Consider the following 17,777-nt stretch of genomic DNA (forward strand, 5'->3'; position numbering starts at 1 on the left):
AGCAGCTTCTGCACAGTTGTAGCAGTTACTGCACAATAGCTTCTGCACAGTTGTAGCAGATTTTGTACAGTTGTAGTAGCTACTGCACAATTGTAGCAGCTTCTACACCATTGTAGCAGCTACAACATTATATCATCACTACCATAATAATTTTTTGCATGTAATAGTAGGAGAGAAAATAAAATATTATTTTAATTTAAAAAGAAAGAGAGAAAAGTTGTTGCATGCAGATGAGAGAGATTAAAAATTTTTATAGTTGTTGCATGTAGATAAGAGAGAAAAGTTATTGCATGTAGATGAAAGAGCGATTAAAAAAATTAAATTTTGACCGCGTCAGATAACCCACGTCGAATTTCACTCATGGTCGCATATAAAGTATCGCTTAACATATAATATATATATATATATATATATATATATATATATATATATGGCAAGTGCCCGCATATGAATGATTCTAACGGCTGTGGACCTCTAGTTGTGGTCTTGCAGGCGGAAGTACCACATCGAGTGCCATTGCAGCAACGCTGCCGCTCGTATAAACAAATCTATGCGACAACGTCAATTTCCACACCTCCCAAAAATGACGTTTTTTCAAGTCTCTCCCTTCCATTACGAGTTTCCTATGGACTCCAATTCCTTTCCTCGGTGATCTTCTGCTCCCTTTGTGAATCCCTTCACTTTCCCCTCACCTTTTCTGGGCCTCGCTTGATTGGAGCAGCTGTAGCCGGCGGACGTCATCGGAGCTGTTCGCGATGCAGCACGGTACGAACTGAACTGATCTCTCCTTGTTTGTTTCTATACTCTTCGGTATGTCCATGCCTTTGTTGACTTCAGTTCTCTTCTTGGCCTCTCCCCTTTGTACACCCAATTTCTCGAGGTACGAATCTCGAGGAATTCAGGGGTCTGAGCTGTTGTGGTGCGGGTTGTTTCTAGAAACGAAAAGATTGGTTTTGTACATTATGTAATAGTAGTTAGCGTCACCTTGTATTTTTGGTGCCTTTTGGATGAAGTAGTGTTACTTAGGGTCACATGTTTCCCCCCTCTTTTTTGAACATTCAAGTGAAGTTTGATTTCGATGAATTAGTTTTCTGTTTTGGTTATGTTTTTTTCTACAAAACATGGAGTTCAGTTAAAGATGGAGTTTTTAGATTGGAATTAGAAACTCTATTTGAATGCTCCGACTTGTGCTAGCTTGAATTACCGACATCTAGTTCGCTTCTATTCACGTATGTTCGGAGTTGTAGGAATTAAATGTCTGTTTCTTTCTTTCTTTCACTTGCTATTTGTTGAATGACCATTGGCCTTTTTCCAGGTTTCGATATTAATGTGCTTCGCCAAGAAGCTCAAAAACGATGGCTGAAAGCTTCTGAAGTGCATTTCATCTTAAAAAATTACGAGCGCTTTCCTCTCTCTCCAGAGCCACCCCACCTTCCACTTAGTAAAATATGTTTTTAATACTTGTGGAATTCATCATTTTTATTAATGTTCCATTCCTAGTATTTAATGTCTGGAATCTGGTTTATTCGGCAGGTGGTTCTTTGTTTCTTTTCAATCGTAAAGTCCTTCGGTTTTTCCGTAAGGATGGACATGCGTGGCGGAGGAAGAAAGATGGAAGAACCATTGGGGAAGCACATGAGAGACTTAAGGTTAGTTGAAGGACCCAGTCCTTGTTTTGTGAACAATTTTGCTCTTATCACACTACAAATATCAGGGTACTAGTTATTGTTGGAACTGGGAGAAGGGTGAATTGTTTTGTTGTTAACTCCACTAGTTAGGATGAGTGTATGTTGCACTTCATTCCACAAGTTAGGAAGAGAACCATGTTCCTCTTCATTCCACGGTTTAGGAAGAGAGTTGTGATTTTCATTCCACTATTTAGGGCACCACAAATATTTTTGCAGGACATCGAGTTGAGTGATACAGACACCTTCTACATGTTTCATAGGTTTATGGAACACAAGGTGCTGCAACATGAACAATTTCCAGCATTTGTAACCGTTGGTTTTCCAAATGAATTAGTTAAGGGAAGCATTTGTAATTGTTATGATTCTATGAAGTAATTTATAGGCCTAGCTTACTTTATATGCCTCCAGAATGCGCCCCATTTTGACGTAAACAATCTCTTCCTCGTTAGATTAGTCAGGTGATCCTAGCTCTAGCAATAGCATGAGACAGCAGTTAGTTAGGATTTCATATCGAAGCTACATGTCACCAAACGGTGTGAGATCTTTGGAATATCATGCCAATAATTGGTGTTGTTTGTACTCACAGCAGAGTGAAATAAATCTAGCAACTATTTGGGAATCCAGGCTCCAATAAATCTAGTGACTATTTCGTGATAGCCTACCTTACCAATGTTAAAAAATGGTACTAATTTGATACCAAGCTGTGTTCCTTTGTTGGATGATCATCAAAATACTTCTCAAGTTTTATCTGTTCAGACCTTGTGGTGGAAAAGATCTTTATTACCAGAGGCACCTAGTCTCCTCATATAGCATGCCTTCTTTTAGTTGACTGTGCACCAGATTCATAACATTGTTCCCTCTCCACTCTAATGGAATGGGTAATATCCACAGTCAATTTCATGGAGGATGTATTACAGATTTTTCAATATAGAATTCTACCCCAGGAATGAGCTGAGGAGAATAAAATTGCTTCCGGCTTGCAAGTTATGCATCCAATTTTTCTGGTAGCATTGGGTTCCATTCTTGTTTGAGGGGTTTTCCGTCTTGTAATTATGACCCTAAACATATAATTTGTAGCATAACCATCGATCAGTTTGAAATCTATGCAAGCTTTGGCAACTAGATAATTTTACATAAAATTGCAGCAGAGTTATATTGTTCAATTTCATTTTAGTCCATTGGTCAATTCATATCCCTTCACAATGATGTTGAGCATGAATCAAAATCTCATTTCGTATGCATCCATTTTGGGTGATACTAACATTGACCATCTAGCCGACCAATGAGATATTTGACACTCGAGATGGATGACTCCAACTCTTTTTTTTAGATAAGTAAAATGTATATATCAAAGCAAGTCCAGAATACAATACCTGATGAGTAGCGTCTCATGTCTAACATAATATCATATCAGAAAACACTCCTAATGACCGGTTAACTTGGACTTGTACATTTCTAAAAATCTTCTCACTCTCCAACTCCCTCATCAAAGATACAATTATTCTTAGCTCTCCATACAAAGTGTATCAAAGGTTACATTGGTGTCTAGCTTTAGTCAAGAGACAACCTCCTTTGAAGAAACACTCGAAGGCTCGTAGCATCCACCGGTAGGGAGACATCTCCTGCCTCATATGTAGTCACTCTCAGATTCTCCTCCATAAGATCGCTACAGGAGGACACCCAAAGAACAAGTGCTCTTGCATGGCTAGGTTGGATGTAGGTTTTCGACACTGTCAGTAGCTAAGGCTTCTTAGGATTCTTAAGACTGGGATGCCTAAAGAAGTCATAACGCCTGGCCACACCTCCATCGTGCTCAAACCAATCCTCCAACCTCTGCATAGCACCTATCGACGACCTAGTAGCCGTAAGGATAAGGTCACGAATTTGCAACAACCGTTTGATGGGAATCCGAGTGCACTACCTCCCAGATCTAAATGTTCGCCCGCCTCAAGTAGGTATGATGCACCCACTCGATCCAAAGAGTATCCTCCTTCGCCTGTATCCGTCACAGTACCTTGGACAATTAGGCAAGGTTCCAAACTTTTAAGTCGTGAAATCTTATTCCTCCTTTTTCTCTGGGTATGCACATATCCACCCAAGACACTAAGGGGTATTTGGATGTCCACATAAATGACCTGTAGATGCTGTAAATACGGTCAATAATTCCATGGGGAATAGGTAATATAGTGAGCTAAAAGCACTCCACTACTTGAAGCACCGAAGTAATGAGTTGCGCTTTTCCCGCATAAGACAGTGTCTTCTTCGGCCATTAGTTAATCTTTCGTACTAAGGAATCAAGGAGAGGGTTATAGTCCAAAATTCGTACACACTCAGCAACAAGCGGTATCCCTAAATATCAAAAGGGAGTGGTCCCTTCTTGGAAGCCCGTAAGAGAAAGAAGTCACAACTGTGTCAAGTCATCTACTCCAGCTAGATAAATGTCCGACTTCCGATAATTAGCCTGAAGTCTTGCGGTCACCCCAAACATCTACAAACAAGAAGATAAATGTCCTACTGATACCTCATCCCCCGACTGGTCATCTGCATTCGCTAAGTGTGCCAATATGAGATGACCACATCGTCGATGGAATTTGAAATATGATCTATCCATACGAGAGGGTCTCCACACAAATACTGAATAAGTAGGGAGAGGGAGGGTCTCCCTGATGTAGCCCTCTAACCCCTCTAAAGAATCCAAAAGACCTCATTAATGACTATAGAGAATGACGGAATGGTTATACACTCCATTATCAAGATATAAACTTTGTAGGAAATTAAAAACCAATTAAGTGTTGGGATTTTCGAGCCACAAAAATCGCTTTTTGCATTACGGAAACCTCGAAATCCCATGCCACCGGATCCGTACGAAGATTAAAAGAACAAAAAAAATTTCGTGTACATGTTTTTCTATCCTAGATCTACATTAGATCTACATGGTTAAAAGATTACCCTTGTAGCGAAGCCCTTCGCGAATCCCGCTTGTCCAAAAGTTGTCGGATCTCGAGTGTGTTCAAGTGGACACACCTCTATACGTATCCACACGAACAATAGAGATGGAGAAAACACTTAGAGTGTGCTAGCACTCTAAAGGTGTTCGGCCAAGGAGGAGGAGAGGGAGAGAAGAAGAAGCAAGGAGGAAGAATAATGATCGATCATGAAAATGAGAGTAAAAAATGGCTTAAGTATTTTCATTAATGCTCATTAACACCATTAATGAGCCTCATTAATGAGCCTTAATGAGTATTTAATATTCTTCATTAAATGGTCATTTTGAAACTCATTCGAAATTTGAATTTAAAATTCAAATTGAATTCCATTTATCATTGAATTCAAAATTCAATGAAGATCATCATTAAGCCTCACTTGAGTCTAACTCAAGTCTAGCCTCACTTGAGTCTAACCTCACTTGAGTCTAACTCAAGTCTAACTCAATCGAGTCTTACTCAATTAATCTAATTTGGATTACTCTTAATCGAATTTGGTTCATCACATGAACCTAATCCTCTTGGTTCATCATATGAACCGAATCTCCATCTAATTGCCCTTTGTGTATGACCCTATAGGTTCTTGTAACGTTGGCAATGCTCCTAAACTCATTTAGAAGCATAAGTAATGAGCGGTATCTAGCAACACATCATTACTACCCAAGTTACAAGAATGTTGAGATCCAACATCACCTTTGTGACTACTAATTGTAACTCGCATAATATACGACAATGTCCTTCTATCCTTGACACCTAGATTGATCAATGCGAGGCATAGACCATGTCATCCTCTAATCAATCTAAATCTTGAACTCCAAGTAGACTCACTCTAATTAAATGAGCTCAATATCTCATATTGACTCATTTGGGCATGACCATGCACTTAGTGGTCTCACTCTATCAAGAATAATGATGACACTCCCGTTATATAGGAGGGATAGATCCCATCTACATCACTCATATTCCTTCGCATAATTTGTTACATACCCAGTAATCGTCTTTATAGTCCACCCAGTTACGGGTGACGTTTGACGAAGCCAAAGTATGTAACTTCTTATGTAGGGAACCATGGTGACTTCAGGTCCAAGGACTAATAGTCATACTAATAGCCACATGAGAAAGTATATGACACTTATATAACGATCTATGATACTTTCTCATGGCGGGTCATTCAGTATACATTCTCCAATGCATACCCATGTGTCAACTTGATATCTCCATATCCATGACTTGTGAGATCAAGTCATCGAGTTGACCTACATGCTAGTCTCGCCGCATTAACATTGTCCCTGAATGTTAATACTTGACTAGGAATGATTAAGAGTAGTGTTCTCTATATCATCTCACTATTGATTCAACCAATCGATTGATATAGATAAGAACCTTCTACTCAAGGACGCTATTATACTTAGTTATTTGGCACCAATACAAGTAAGTATAATAACAAAAACAAATGTCTTTATATACATAAGAATATGACACAATGAGTCCATACAACAATCATCATATGATTGGCTCTAGGGCTCTAACTAACAATAAGTGTCTCACGCAGAAACTCCCAATGAACCGAGTCGAAGGCCTTCTGAAGGTCAACCTTCATAATGCATCTAGGGGAGATACACTTCCTGTGATACCTCCGGAAGAGCTCCTACGCCAGATGGATATTATCTGTAATGAGACGTCCCTGTACAAAAGTTGTCTGAGATTGTTGAAGTATTCCTCCTATTACCTTTGATAATCTCGAAGCTAATAACATAGAGATGACATTGTGTAATTTTATAGGGGGTGCCCCTTTGATGATTTGGTAAAAAGGGGGCGCCCTTTTAACTTTTGCCCTTGTTTATAGCTCTCTAATAGAGAACCATTATAAACAATACTTTAGTTGTATTAAGATTTATTTCTTATTATTGATAATGGAATATACTCTTTGAAATAAAAGTATAAGACATTGAACCTATTTATACTAAGAAATAATGAACTTCTATTTCATGCACCTGACCTGATTTTTATCAAGATCACACATGAAGTTTATATTGTAAATATCTTGTTTTCTTGGTTTGTTAATAAAATCGGCACTGTAGTATTTTCTATTTATCTTATTTTCCTTTTTTGCACAATGTGTCTTTTTTTACGAGAAATGTATTTCTTTTATTTTTTTTTGTAGGTTGGCAATGTAGATGCTTTGAGTTGTTATTATGCCCATGGGGAGCAAAATCCTTACTTCCAGAGGCGTAGCTATTGGATGCTGGATCCGTAAGTTCACTATATTGAACTTTATATATAAAAGCACAACTGCCATGCAAATGTTTTAGATTTTTTTAAAAAATAGCAGCTCGATGCACGAAACTAACGCCAATGCGGGGTCTTGAGAAAAGGTCTATTGCACACAATCTTACTTTGCATTGTAAGAGATGATCTCCGTGACTCAAATCCATGACCACTAGGTCACATGACGACAACTTTACTATTGTGTCAAGGTTCCCTTTCAAATGTTTTGGATTTTGATTCACAATATATTGCAAGTGACTCTTTAAACTCCATTTACATTCTAGCGAACTCTTACCATATTAGATAGACCTCCTGCCACAATAGTTGCTCTTATAATTCTAGTTTTAGTTAGGAAATTAACTAGGTCACTTGCCAATCATATGCAGGATTATATCTCCATAATATGTCCTTGAAGCATCTAGATTTTTGGATGCTGACTATTGTAGTAATCTTCATATTTATGTTTTTTCTTTCTGAAAATTAATGTTCCTTTCGTGCTTCACGGTAATGTACCTAGACAGTTAGCTTATGCACTCGTGTCAATATAATACAAGTACAATATAGAGTTTAAAGGATATGTGTTTGACTTAGCTGATCCAGATTCAAAATCAGTAAACTCTAACCTTGAGACTGCTGCCTCTCTCATATAATTAGATAGATAAAGGGGTTGAAATAGTAAAAAATACGCACTAACAAGACTATCCATGCTACCCTCAAGTTAAAATAATGAAATTCACAAATGTGATAATCCTGCATAAAAAGGGCAGTCTAATGCACAAAGCTTCTGTCAATATGGGATCTCGAAGAAGGATCGGACCACATTGGGTTACGCAGTCTTACCTTTCATTGCAAGAGGTTGTTTCTACAACTCTAACCCGTGACCTCTAGATCATACAACAATAATTTTACCGTTGCACCAAGTCTCCCCTATGTGATAGTCCTGCATAATAAATAATTAAACACCCATTAGTTGAAAGTATTTAATTTCTTCAAGTCTTTTTTACTATTAGGTTTTGTATCTGTTTATCAAATGTCCTCTTTTGTAGGATAACCATATTTCAACAATTATGATATTTATTAATGTGAACTTACCAATCTACCATTATTATTTGATTTGTTTCTAATACTCAAACACTTCATTTACTTCCTCAATACTCATGTTGGATAACTACACAAGCAGTGCCACTGAGTGAACACTCCATATTTCTATTACCCCAAATCTTAAATCCTAAAACCCTGAATCCTAAATCCTAATATATGTTCTTCTAGCTAGTCCATACACCTGCTATTTTACAGCGTTAAATTCAATAATCTTTCTTGATGTAGGTGTAACAAATGGTGTTTTATTAATGTTTGCAAATGTCTATTGTGGATATTGACAGGATATCATGTAACCATTAATATTCCTCTAGAGATTTTCAAACTATTTACCTATTGTTAATAGACTTGAGTACTTTCTGGTATAATTGTTGTAATGTACTTAAATATTTCTTTTCAGGGAGTATGAACACATTGTTCTTGTTCACTACAGAGAAGTGGATGAGGTTTGTTGCTCAATGTCTTTTCACTCATTATGTTGTATTTGCTAAAGATCAAAGAATAAATGATAGAAAGACTGTTAAAATGATAGACGAAGGCACATTACTAAGACAAGATGATATTTCATGTTTCTGCAACATGCTGATTGAGTGATGTATCTGTTTATCACCATTTTATTTTTTTTTGTCACCCAGGGAAGATACGTTTCTGGATCAACCTCAAACTTCTCCATTGAGTCTTATTCAAATTTAAATCATACTTCAACAATTATTAACACAGACAGAGGCTATATGTCTGGAACTACTGCATTATATGAACCTTCTCAGAGCTCTTATAGTCAAGGATCAACAGAAGAAATCAATTCTAAGTTTGTCTTAGAGAACTTTGATGCGAACCACCATAATAAATTTGAAAGATTAGAAAATTCTGATAAAAATTCACAGCCAGAAGTCAACCACCTACTGCGGAATCTTGAAGCACAGCTCGGTTTGGATGATGATGATAACTCCATTTACTTTAAAGAAAATCTACTAGAGTACTCTTGTGAGAATGATGATATACAAGTCCTAAAAGATTTTCCTAATGGAGGAACAATGGTTTCTTTTGCACATGAAAATCTTCTCATAGGATCAGATAGAGGACATCGAGTTAATGAAGTTGGAAAGCAGCAAAATTCTGCCACTGTTCAGCTGCCAAAAATTTCAGGTAGTTTTGTAGATCCATCAATTGCTAAATTATTTGTCATGTTGTTTGAGATTTTATAGATTCTCTTAACCTTTTAGTTTATGCTTTTATTCTGCACGAATGCTTTTGGTAGCACATGAAAATTCCACAATACGAGAACCAGAAATTTAATTGGTAAGTTCTGGGTCCTTGGTTCAACTGTCAAGTGAAATAGGTCAATTGTTGAATGACATGTCAACTAGAACATTGACTCAGTTGTGTCCATTGCCAGATTGACATAGATGAAGCTACAAATTTATTAATTTTATATGCAATCTTATCCTACATTGCAAAAAGCTATTTCTGTGGCTCAAAACTCCCCATTCAAATTTAGGTAATGAAAAAGATTAATAAATTATATTGTGAAAACAAGTTCCACAATACAAAGAAACATGTTACTTTTACTACATTATAATTTGTTGTATAGTTATAAATTGAATCAGAGATCAAACTGGACAAACTCCATATTGATATAAAAATTATTCATACATAAGTAAAATGTAAAAAAAAAATAATACTACTAGTACATATGAGATTATTATTTATATAAAATGGAATAATGGATTTGCAATTATTTTTTAAATGGAGGATCTTAGATTTTTTAAATATATATATTATTAGGGTAGGATAACATATGAAAAGGTATTATTTTGCTATCTCAAGTTTAATTATTTCGAATCGCAAATCAGCATTTTTTATATTTCAAGCTATATGACAAATTGAACTGGCTTCAACTAGCAAATTTTCACAAAAGTGATTGGTCCGACTCATTTTTTGTACATCTGATCTATGAATTAGCCCAAGCCACATAGGTATACGGTTCTGGTTTTTTCAGGTTCAACTGGCAGTCTGATCTCAGTTGTATTACTATGCTAAAATTCAACAAGTTGATGAAGTTTCTGATGGATGACCTGTTGTTCACTCAACAGATGATAGATTAAAACCTCATCCTCTTTTACTTGAAACAGGCGAAACATACCATTCCATGCTGTGTTGAGAGTCTTGAGACATGGAACAATGTTCGAACACCTCTTCAAACTCTAGAGTATATATGTACTCTCACTCGTAGTTTCTCTGTCCTATTGTGCCGTCTGGAAAGAACAGCAGTTTTTCCTTTAGAATCTTCTGGTTCGTCCGTGCTGTATGGAAAAGTTTCACTATTGAAGTACATTCCATTGAAGGATGTAATATTAAATGCTTCAAAGTTCAAACATAACTATATGGAAATTGCCTATAATTGGACTATCCTGTAACATAATTGCTGCAGACCTTGCAACGTGGAACACCCTGTACTGGCCACACTTTTGTATGGCTTCTTGTCATATAGTCCACAAACACTTATTTAAAGATACAAGCGCCTGTCCTATTTGCTATCCAGGATATGTTCCTATCATATCTGGTAAACCTTTCTGACATGATAAATAGCATTTAAGCTTCCAAAAGTACCGTATTACTTGTTGAAGTTGCAGCGAGAGCATGTTGTTTTGATTTATTTGTTTGAGACAATTAGCCTTCAAAGGCCCAGTTCAACCTTAAGACTTATTCTGCAAGCCAAATGGGTAAATCAGAAGGGAAAAAACAATAGCAATATGATTAAATAATAGTCGAATAAGTTCCTCAAGAGATGTATATGTAAGGATCTAGAGCGCTAAACACGCAGAAAAATTAACTAGATCCTTTCCAGATCTGTGCGAAGCAAAAACATATACTAAGTTTGTTAAAAGAAGTTATACCTTTGTTGCGTGCCCTTCGCAATCCCGGCAACAACTTTTCTTTGGATGCAGATCTTAGCACGATCAAGTGTTCGTGCCTCTACGGTATTCACACGAACACATTCCGTCAGTCACACGAACACGACTTCAGAGAAGAACCACCTTTTTGTGCTAGCAAGCAAGAGTGGTTCGGCCAAAGAGGAAGATGGTGGAAGAAAACAAATTCTTTTTTTTTGAAAATGAATGAGACAAACCTTTTGTACTCATCCAAGGAATACCAAAGGTTATTTGGCTTTTGGTCTTCCTTTGATTAATGATCCATTAATCTCTATTAATGGACATTAACCCTCTTGTGTCTCTTGGTCTTCTTTGATTAATGATGAAATTAATCTCTTAATGGGTTGGATTGTTATATTGGATTAATCATTAACCCAATAAGTCATTAACCTAATAAGATAATGGATCGGATTATTATATTAGATTAACCATTAAGTCAATAAGCCATTAACCTAATAAGCCTAATCATCTCATAAATGGCTCTTAGGGCTAATACTAACATTATATGATTTAGAAAACATACATATTGTCTATCACTAATCTGGCTCTAGTTTGCATGGGCATCATTGTGGAAACCAGACTAGGCTTATCCTTTATTGTTTGTAAATATGCTTCATATTTTTTAGGGTACAATGGTGGCAAAAGGCGAATACGCTCGCCCCCAGCGCCCCCGCCAATCCGTCCCAGGGCCAACACGGAGGAGGTAAATCACGGGCGACTACTAACTTTTGGAATAGTTACTAGCACATAAGGGAGGCATTTATCTCGGCTTTGCTGAGATTTTAGGGTACAATGATTTTGCTAAATGATGCTCTATTGTTGGAGTTGATGAGCGTGTTTAATTCAGAAAAGTAATGGTGATTAACTTCTAAATTTGATGCTTGAATTATGATTTTTTTTGGGAAAACTGAAGGTACTAAGATAAGTAGAACAAGTAGAGAATTTATGCAATGTTATTTCACTAATAAAAAAAAAAATAGGTGAAGTAGATGGATGAACATGAAATTCCTTTGAAGAGTCATGGAGTTATTACTCAACAAGCATAGTATGACGATGAGAATACCATTAATAGGCTAAAGAGAAACGGAAAAGAGTTTCTGAAGGCTTGTGCTATCATCGTATGTCTCTTAGGCTAAAGGAAATTTTTTATAAACTATCATATGATTACACCACTCTTTATATGTCAAATTGTAAGGTTATTAGAATCAACACACAAACACATGCAAAAAGATAATGTAGTTGAGATGAGAATAATGATAATGCTAAAACAGATGTTTCAAATTGTTAGAAATGATTAAAAAAATACTAATATGATAGGGCAATTAAGCATAGCTCTGTAAATGTTAAAATTGGAGAAAATAAATTGACATTGTATCTACATGTTCAAAGGTGCCAATAGATTTGAAGATAACTTGATTGATTTGAATATTTCTAGTGAAGTGTATGAAACCATTTGAATCTATTTGTACATCTTTAATTGGTATTTTTTGGTATATGATAGGCAATCAAGTTTGAAATGTAACCTCTATTTACTTGAGTGTTGGATATATACTTTTGGAATGAATTTTGTGGATGGAAAAACAAGTTCAATTTTCCTCTGCATTGCTTCCTCTGAGATGCGGTGGAAATGGAAGAAACAAGGTTTTTGAGGTGTCAAATGACTAATTACTCAAATGCCTTTTTTATTGGGCAATTTACAACTTATATTGATTTCTTATGAACTTCCTTTCCAATCCTCCAAAGACTATGAATTGCAACACTTTTTATACCTGCAACCACACCACCCAATTTTTCTCTGGCAACATCATGCACACAAAGACACTGACTGAAGGGTACTTATATCATTCAGGTATATTCAAGTTTTTTCATCTTTCTTACCTTCCTTTCAAGTAAATTCAAGTAAATAGAGGAACTTCAACATAATTTTTCATCCTCCCAAATAAACAATCCTTACTGCTTCTTCCTTTCCTTTCTACGTTTTAGGCCTACTCTACCTGTCATCATTTAAATAATTGAGCATTAGCAATGTTTGACTATAGTTTTAAAAGCATTATCAGTTGAGTTCCTCTGTAAAAGAACCCCACTACATTCTCAATGACAGAAATGACATCAATCACCTAACAGTGAATTCGCGGATAGTTTGTATCAACTGTGGTTCTATATTATTTTTTTTTGTCAAAAATTCTTCTAGAGTCACACATATCATTTTAAATAATTATTTTTGGTGTATTGCAAACTGTTTCCATATGCTTGTCACGACAAGTAGTCCTGAGGGCATGTGAACATTGCACCATGAAGCATCTTAGTTCTTATTTTCATACCACTTGACAGTAAATTAAATATCTGCAATCCTCCCTCCAGGTGACCATGAATCACAACAAAATCAACCATTATGCTCAGATTCTCCTTCGTGGACAGATGTACTCCAGCTAAGCTCAAAATCTGCAGGGATGGAGTCCCATGGAAGAAGTTCCAATTTCTTGGCCTGCAATGGGATTCCTGATTCTTCAATTTCTAGAGTAAGTGCACTTGAAATTGGGTTTTGTCAACGACTTTATGTCACGAATCGGTAAGGAATAAGGAATCTTAACTCTCTTAGTTTGTTTGATATGGAACATAGATTTGTGCTGCCTCTCAAGGACTTTTTGGTTCATGAAATAACCAAAGTATAGCTATTCTATTACATTTATTTGTTTGACAATTCAAAAAGCTTCAGTATGTCATATTGTTTCCCGAGGCTCATCATTTTTTTTCTGTACTTGTAGCATTCTAAAGTTTTGTCAGTGAAAATTAAGTGTTTGGTATGATTTCTACTTTCTGATCATTACCTTTCTTTTGAAATAATATTATTTTTTGTGTTCCTTTACAGGATACGTTGCCTACATTTTCAGGCAGAGAGAATATGCCCATATATTCCTTTGGTGCATCTGAGAATTTGAGTTCTTGTACAGCAGAAGAGAAACCAAATGGTCATGAAATTTCTGAGAGTGATTTACATCACCAACTATCTGCTACTAGAAGATTTCTTTTAGGTTCCAAGGACTCGATTGAATCACCTAGCACTATTTCTCAACTCAAAATGTTTGGAGAACACCATTCATCTGCAGAAGGTACTTTTGAAGCAAATGGTAGAAAAGAAAATAGCTCTGATTGGATTGAAACTATCCCCATAGCTCTGGGAAACAATGCAAATTCTGCAGATTTCTCTAGCATTTTTTATCATAGTCAATTTGGAGCTTCTCTTGCAACAGATTTAAGTTCACAGAGACGTCGTTTCAGCATATGTGAAGTTTCTCCAGAATGGGCATTTTCTTATGAGAGCACCAAGGCACACTTTTTTCTCTAGAATTTGTTTATTACTGAACATGTTGCTGATACCTGATATGAACTAGTGTTTAACTGATGATTATATAGATTCAATAAAAAAATTGGTTGGTTAAAAGGATCAGAACGAAAACAAAAATGATTTCAATATCTTATTCTCCCATGTTTCTAATAATTATATTGTCAAATACGCAGGACTACTTTTCTTTTAAAATACTTAAACTATAAAGAGAACCATTTCAAGTTTATGCATCTTTCATTATTCTATGAACTGAGTTATCATCAGTTATATTTTGACACAACAATATGGTGTTCAGGTTATCATTACAGGAGAGTTTCTTTGTGATCCACTGGAGTCTTCCTGGGCAGTCATGTTTGGTGACATCGAGGTTCCACTTGAAATTGCCCAAGAAGGTGTACTGCGTTGCTGGGCTCCTCAACATAGTACTGGTAAAGTTGATCTGTGTATCACATCTGGGAACAGGAAGTCCTGCAGTGAGGTGCGAGAATTTGAATTTCGTGCTAAGTTAACCACCTCTAGCTATATAGATCATTTATCTGTTGTTGGTACTGCAAAAGATTCTGAAGAAATATTGCTCCTTGCTAGACTTTCTCAAATGCTACTTGATAATTCAACAATAGAAAAAGGTCCTATTGACAATCAAGTAGGGAAGTCTAGAAAACTTAAAGCAACAGATGACCATTGGAAGCAAATTATTGAGGCACTCAAAATTGATTGTGATAATTCATTAGATACCAAAGACTGGATTATGCTAGAACTGTTAAAAGACAAGCTGTTGAACTGGTTGTCGATGAAACATCAAAACAACAAGCAAGCAGACTGTTTGTTATCCAAGCAAGAACATGGCATTATACATCTTATTTCTGGTCTGGGATACGAGTGGGCTTTGAATCTCATTCTTGAGCATGGTGTTGGCATAAATTTCCGTGATGAAAATGGATGGACGGCACTCCATTGGGCTGCTTACTGTGGCAGGTAACTTAAATTGTTTAGTGTAAGCATTTATTGGTGATGAGGACTTAGTGTGTCAGCTCTTTGGCTTGTGCTTACTTTTTGAACCAAGTATAATCTTGTTCCATACAGCAATGTTGCCTTTCTTTGCACAAATATGATTTAGTCAAGTTTCCTGGACAAATAAGAAGCTCTCTTTTTCATCCAACATTTTGATAACACTTAAATTTATGGATTATCTGCTGATATAGGTGGAACTATTTTACTTTGCAGAGAGAAAATGGTTGCTGCACTGCTTGCTGCTGGAGCATCTGCTGAATTAGTCACAGATCCCACTGCACAAGATCCAGTCGGAAAAACACCAGGATTCCTAGCATCTGCTAGAGGCCACACGGGTCTTGCTGGATATCTCTCAGAAGTTGCTCTAACAAGTCATCTATCTTCTCTCACTATAGAAGAAAGTGAGATTTCCGAGGGTTCTTCTGAGGTGAAAGCAGTAAAAGCAGTTGAAAGCATATCTCAGAGGAGTGTCGAAAAACATGGTGAAACTGAAGACGAACTTTCGCTGAAGGATTCTTTAGCAGCTGTAAGAAATGCAGCTCTAGCTGCGGCACGTATACAAGCTGCCTTCCGTGCGCATTCTTTTAGGAAGAGGCTGCAAAAGACTGCACTCAGTTTGAGTTGTGATGATTATGGCATGACTCCAGGAGATATACAAGCGCTATCAGCTGTGTCAAGGCTTCATAGGCCTTCTTCTAGTTCACAAGATCAGAATTCCGATAGAGCAGCTCTATCTATCCAGAAAAAGTACCGGGGTTGGAAGGGGCGGAGAGATTTTCTTACTCTCCGCCAACATGTAGTGAAGATACAGGTTTGCTACTTTTCTTTTAGTTCAGAGTACTCTTATTTGATATTTCTATGCAAACATGGATGTGGCAATCCATTCATGCATTTTCAATTCTTGCATTCCTGTTACAAATTCTTCAGCTTGAGTATTTTTGACCAATTAGCATGTTGCTTTACAAAGATGAAATTATCCAGCAATTTTTATTGTTTTTGCCTTTGGTCTTTGTTGACAGGCTCATGTAAGAGGTCATCAGGTGAGAAAGAAGTACAGAGAAATCTTATGGACTGTTGGTGTCGTTGAAAAGGTTATATTACGGTGGCGTAGGAAAGGAGCCGGTTTACGTGGGTTTCGAGCTGAACCAGAAATTACTGATGAAGACGACGATGACGACGACATAGCTAAGATTTTTAGGAGGCAAAAGGTGGATGGAGCTATTGATGAAGCAGTTTCAAGGGTTCTATCAATGGTAGACTCGCCCGACGCAAGGCAGCAGTACCGGCGCATGCTTGAAAGATATCACAAAGCCAAGGTTTGTCAAGTAGACAATCAGATGCATGGATATATTTTGAATATAGATTCAATTTCTTCTCCATTTATCATCTAAACCTGGAACTTTCGTTGATCTTATCATGCTTCTAACTAGCTAGTTTTTCTCGTGCACGATCGACAGGCGGAATTGAGCAAATCAGATGAAGCTCCATCAGGATTTGAAGATGGCTCTGAACTCGACTTATGTCTAATGACTGACGCAGATCAAACATCTACTTGACTATCTAGATGAAGATGCATTTACGAGAATGCTAATAACTTTCCATACGATTTCATGGTATTTGACAGTCGACAGATAGAGTTTGTTGTAAATTATTTACACTGCTGTTGATGCAAAACTAACGACACTGTCTGCCTTTGCTCGTGAACTGTCGTAATTTTTCCCTGATAAATATTCCTCATGTACCCATGGAAATCTGTTCGGATTAGTCATGTAAAGACAGACCATGATTCGAATAGGATAGTGTGGTTAGTGGAGATCATGATTCATGGTGTTAATAGATATAAGGGTGTTAGTGGAGATAGTGGGGTGGGGTTAGTGGAAATAGTGAGGTTGGTGGAGATTAAAACTTTACCCCTATAAATAATCATGGGAAAGTTATGGAAAAGCTTGATTAGAAGAGAAAACGTATCCTGATAGAATCATTTTAGCACATAATGAGAAGTGTACTTTAAGAATCTCATCTTTTTCATTGCCATATCAATTTCTAAAGATTTTTATAAGTGGATTTATTATACAAATTATAAATTTTGAAAGTGATAGTTTTATTTTTTTGAAAATTTATTTTGTTACACTACTGTTAGTATTAATTTTGTTATTACTGTATTTTTTGGCACTGTATTAATTATGAACTAAATGATAAAAATACATATTATGAACACTTTTAATTTCTGAACTACTTTCAATTTTTGACCTCTCCTCAAAGATAAATAATTCTAGAAGATTGATATCGATTGAAGATACGAAGAATATGATTTAGTTTCACTGTCTATGTATATTTCTGTTTTAAGTTAATTGTTATTTCAACTATTGAAAAATTGTTGCTGCTCAAGAATTACTATATTTGCATTTTTATCCCTCACTTACTGGGTGATTTTAAGTTGCTCATCCCT

The 17,777-nt window shown here is 36.4% G+C and overlaps 1 protein-coding gene across 1 annotated transcript; it reads left to right on the top strand.

Annotated features, from left to right (window-relative positions):
- Positions 1-539: 539 nt before the first annotated feature.
- On the top strand, positions 540-17,146 carry LOC122041637 (calmodulin-binding transcription activator 4-like). Its single transcript, XM_042601387.1, has 12 exons — positions 540-765; positions 1,316-1,441; positions 1,534-1,649; positions 6,837-6,925; positions 8,439-8,484; positions 8,674-9,184; positions 13,333-13,490; positions 13,841-14,299; positions 14,613-15,292; positions 15,542-16,139; positions 16,348-16,644; positions 16,786-17,146. Exons 1-12 carry the CDS (start codon positions 756-758, stop codon positions 16,882-16,884), a joined length of 3,189 nt encoding a protein of 1,062 aa, XP_042457321.1. The 5' UTR covers positions 540-755; the 3' UTR covers positions 16,885-17,146.
- The last annotated feature ends 631 nt before the right edge of the window (positions 17,147-17,777 follow it).

This window comes from Zingiber officinale, chromosome 2A (assembly GCF_018446385.1).
Source record: "Zingiber officinale cultivar Zhangliang chromosome 2A, Zo_v1.1, whole genome shotgun sequence".
NCBI lineage: Eukaryota > Viridiplantae > Streptophyta > Magnoliopsida > Zingiberales > Zingiberaceae > Zingiber > Zingiber officinale.

Coding starts and splice junctions, on each gene's coding strand:
- LOC122041637 (XM_042601387.1), top strand. Junction 9,185..13,332: donor TCAGCTGCCAAAAATTTCAG/GTAGTTTTGTAG, acceptor TCCTCCCTCCAG/GTGACCATGAATCACAACAA. Junction 15,293..15,541: donor TGGGCTGCTTACTGTGGCAG/GTAACTTAAATT, acceptor TTTACTTTGCAG/AGAGAAAATGGTTGCTGCAC.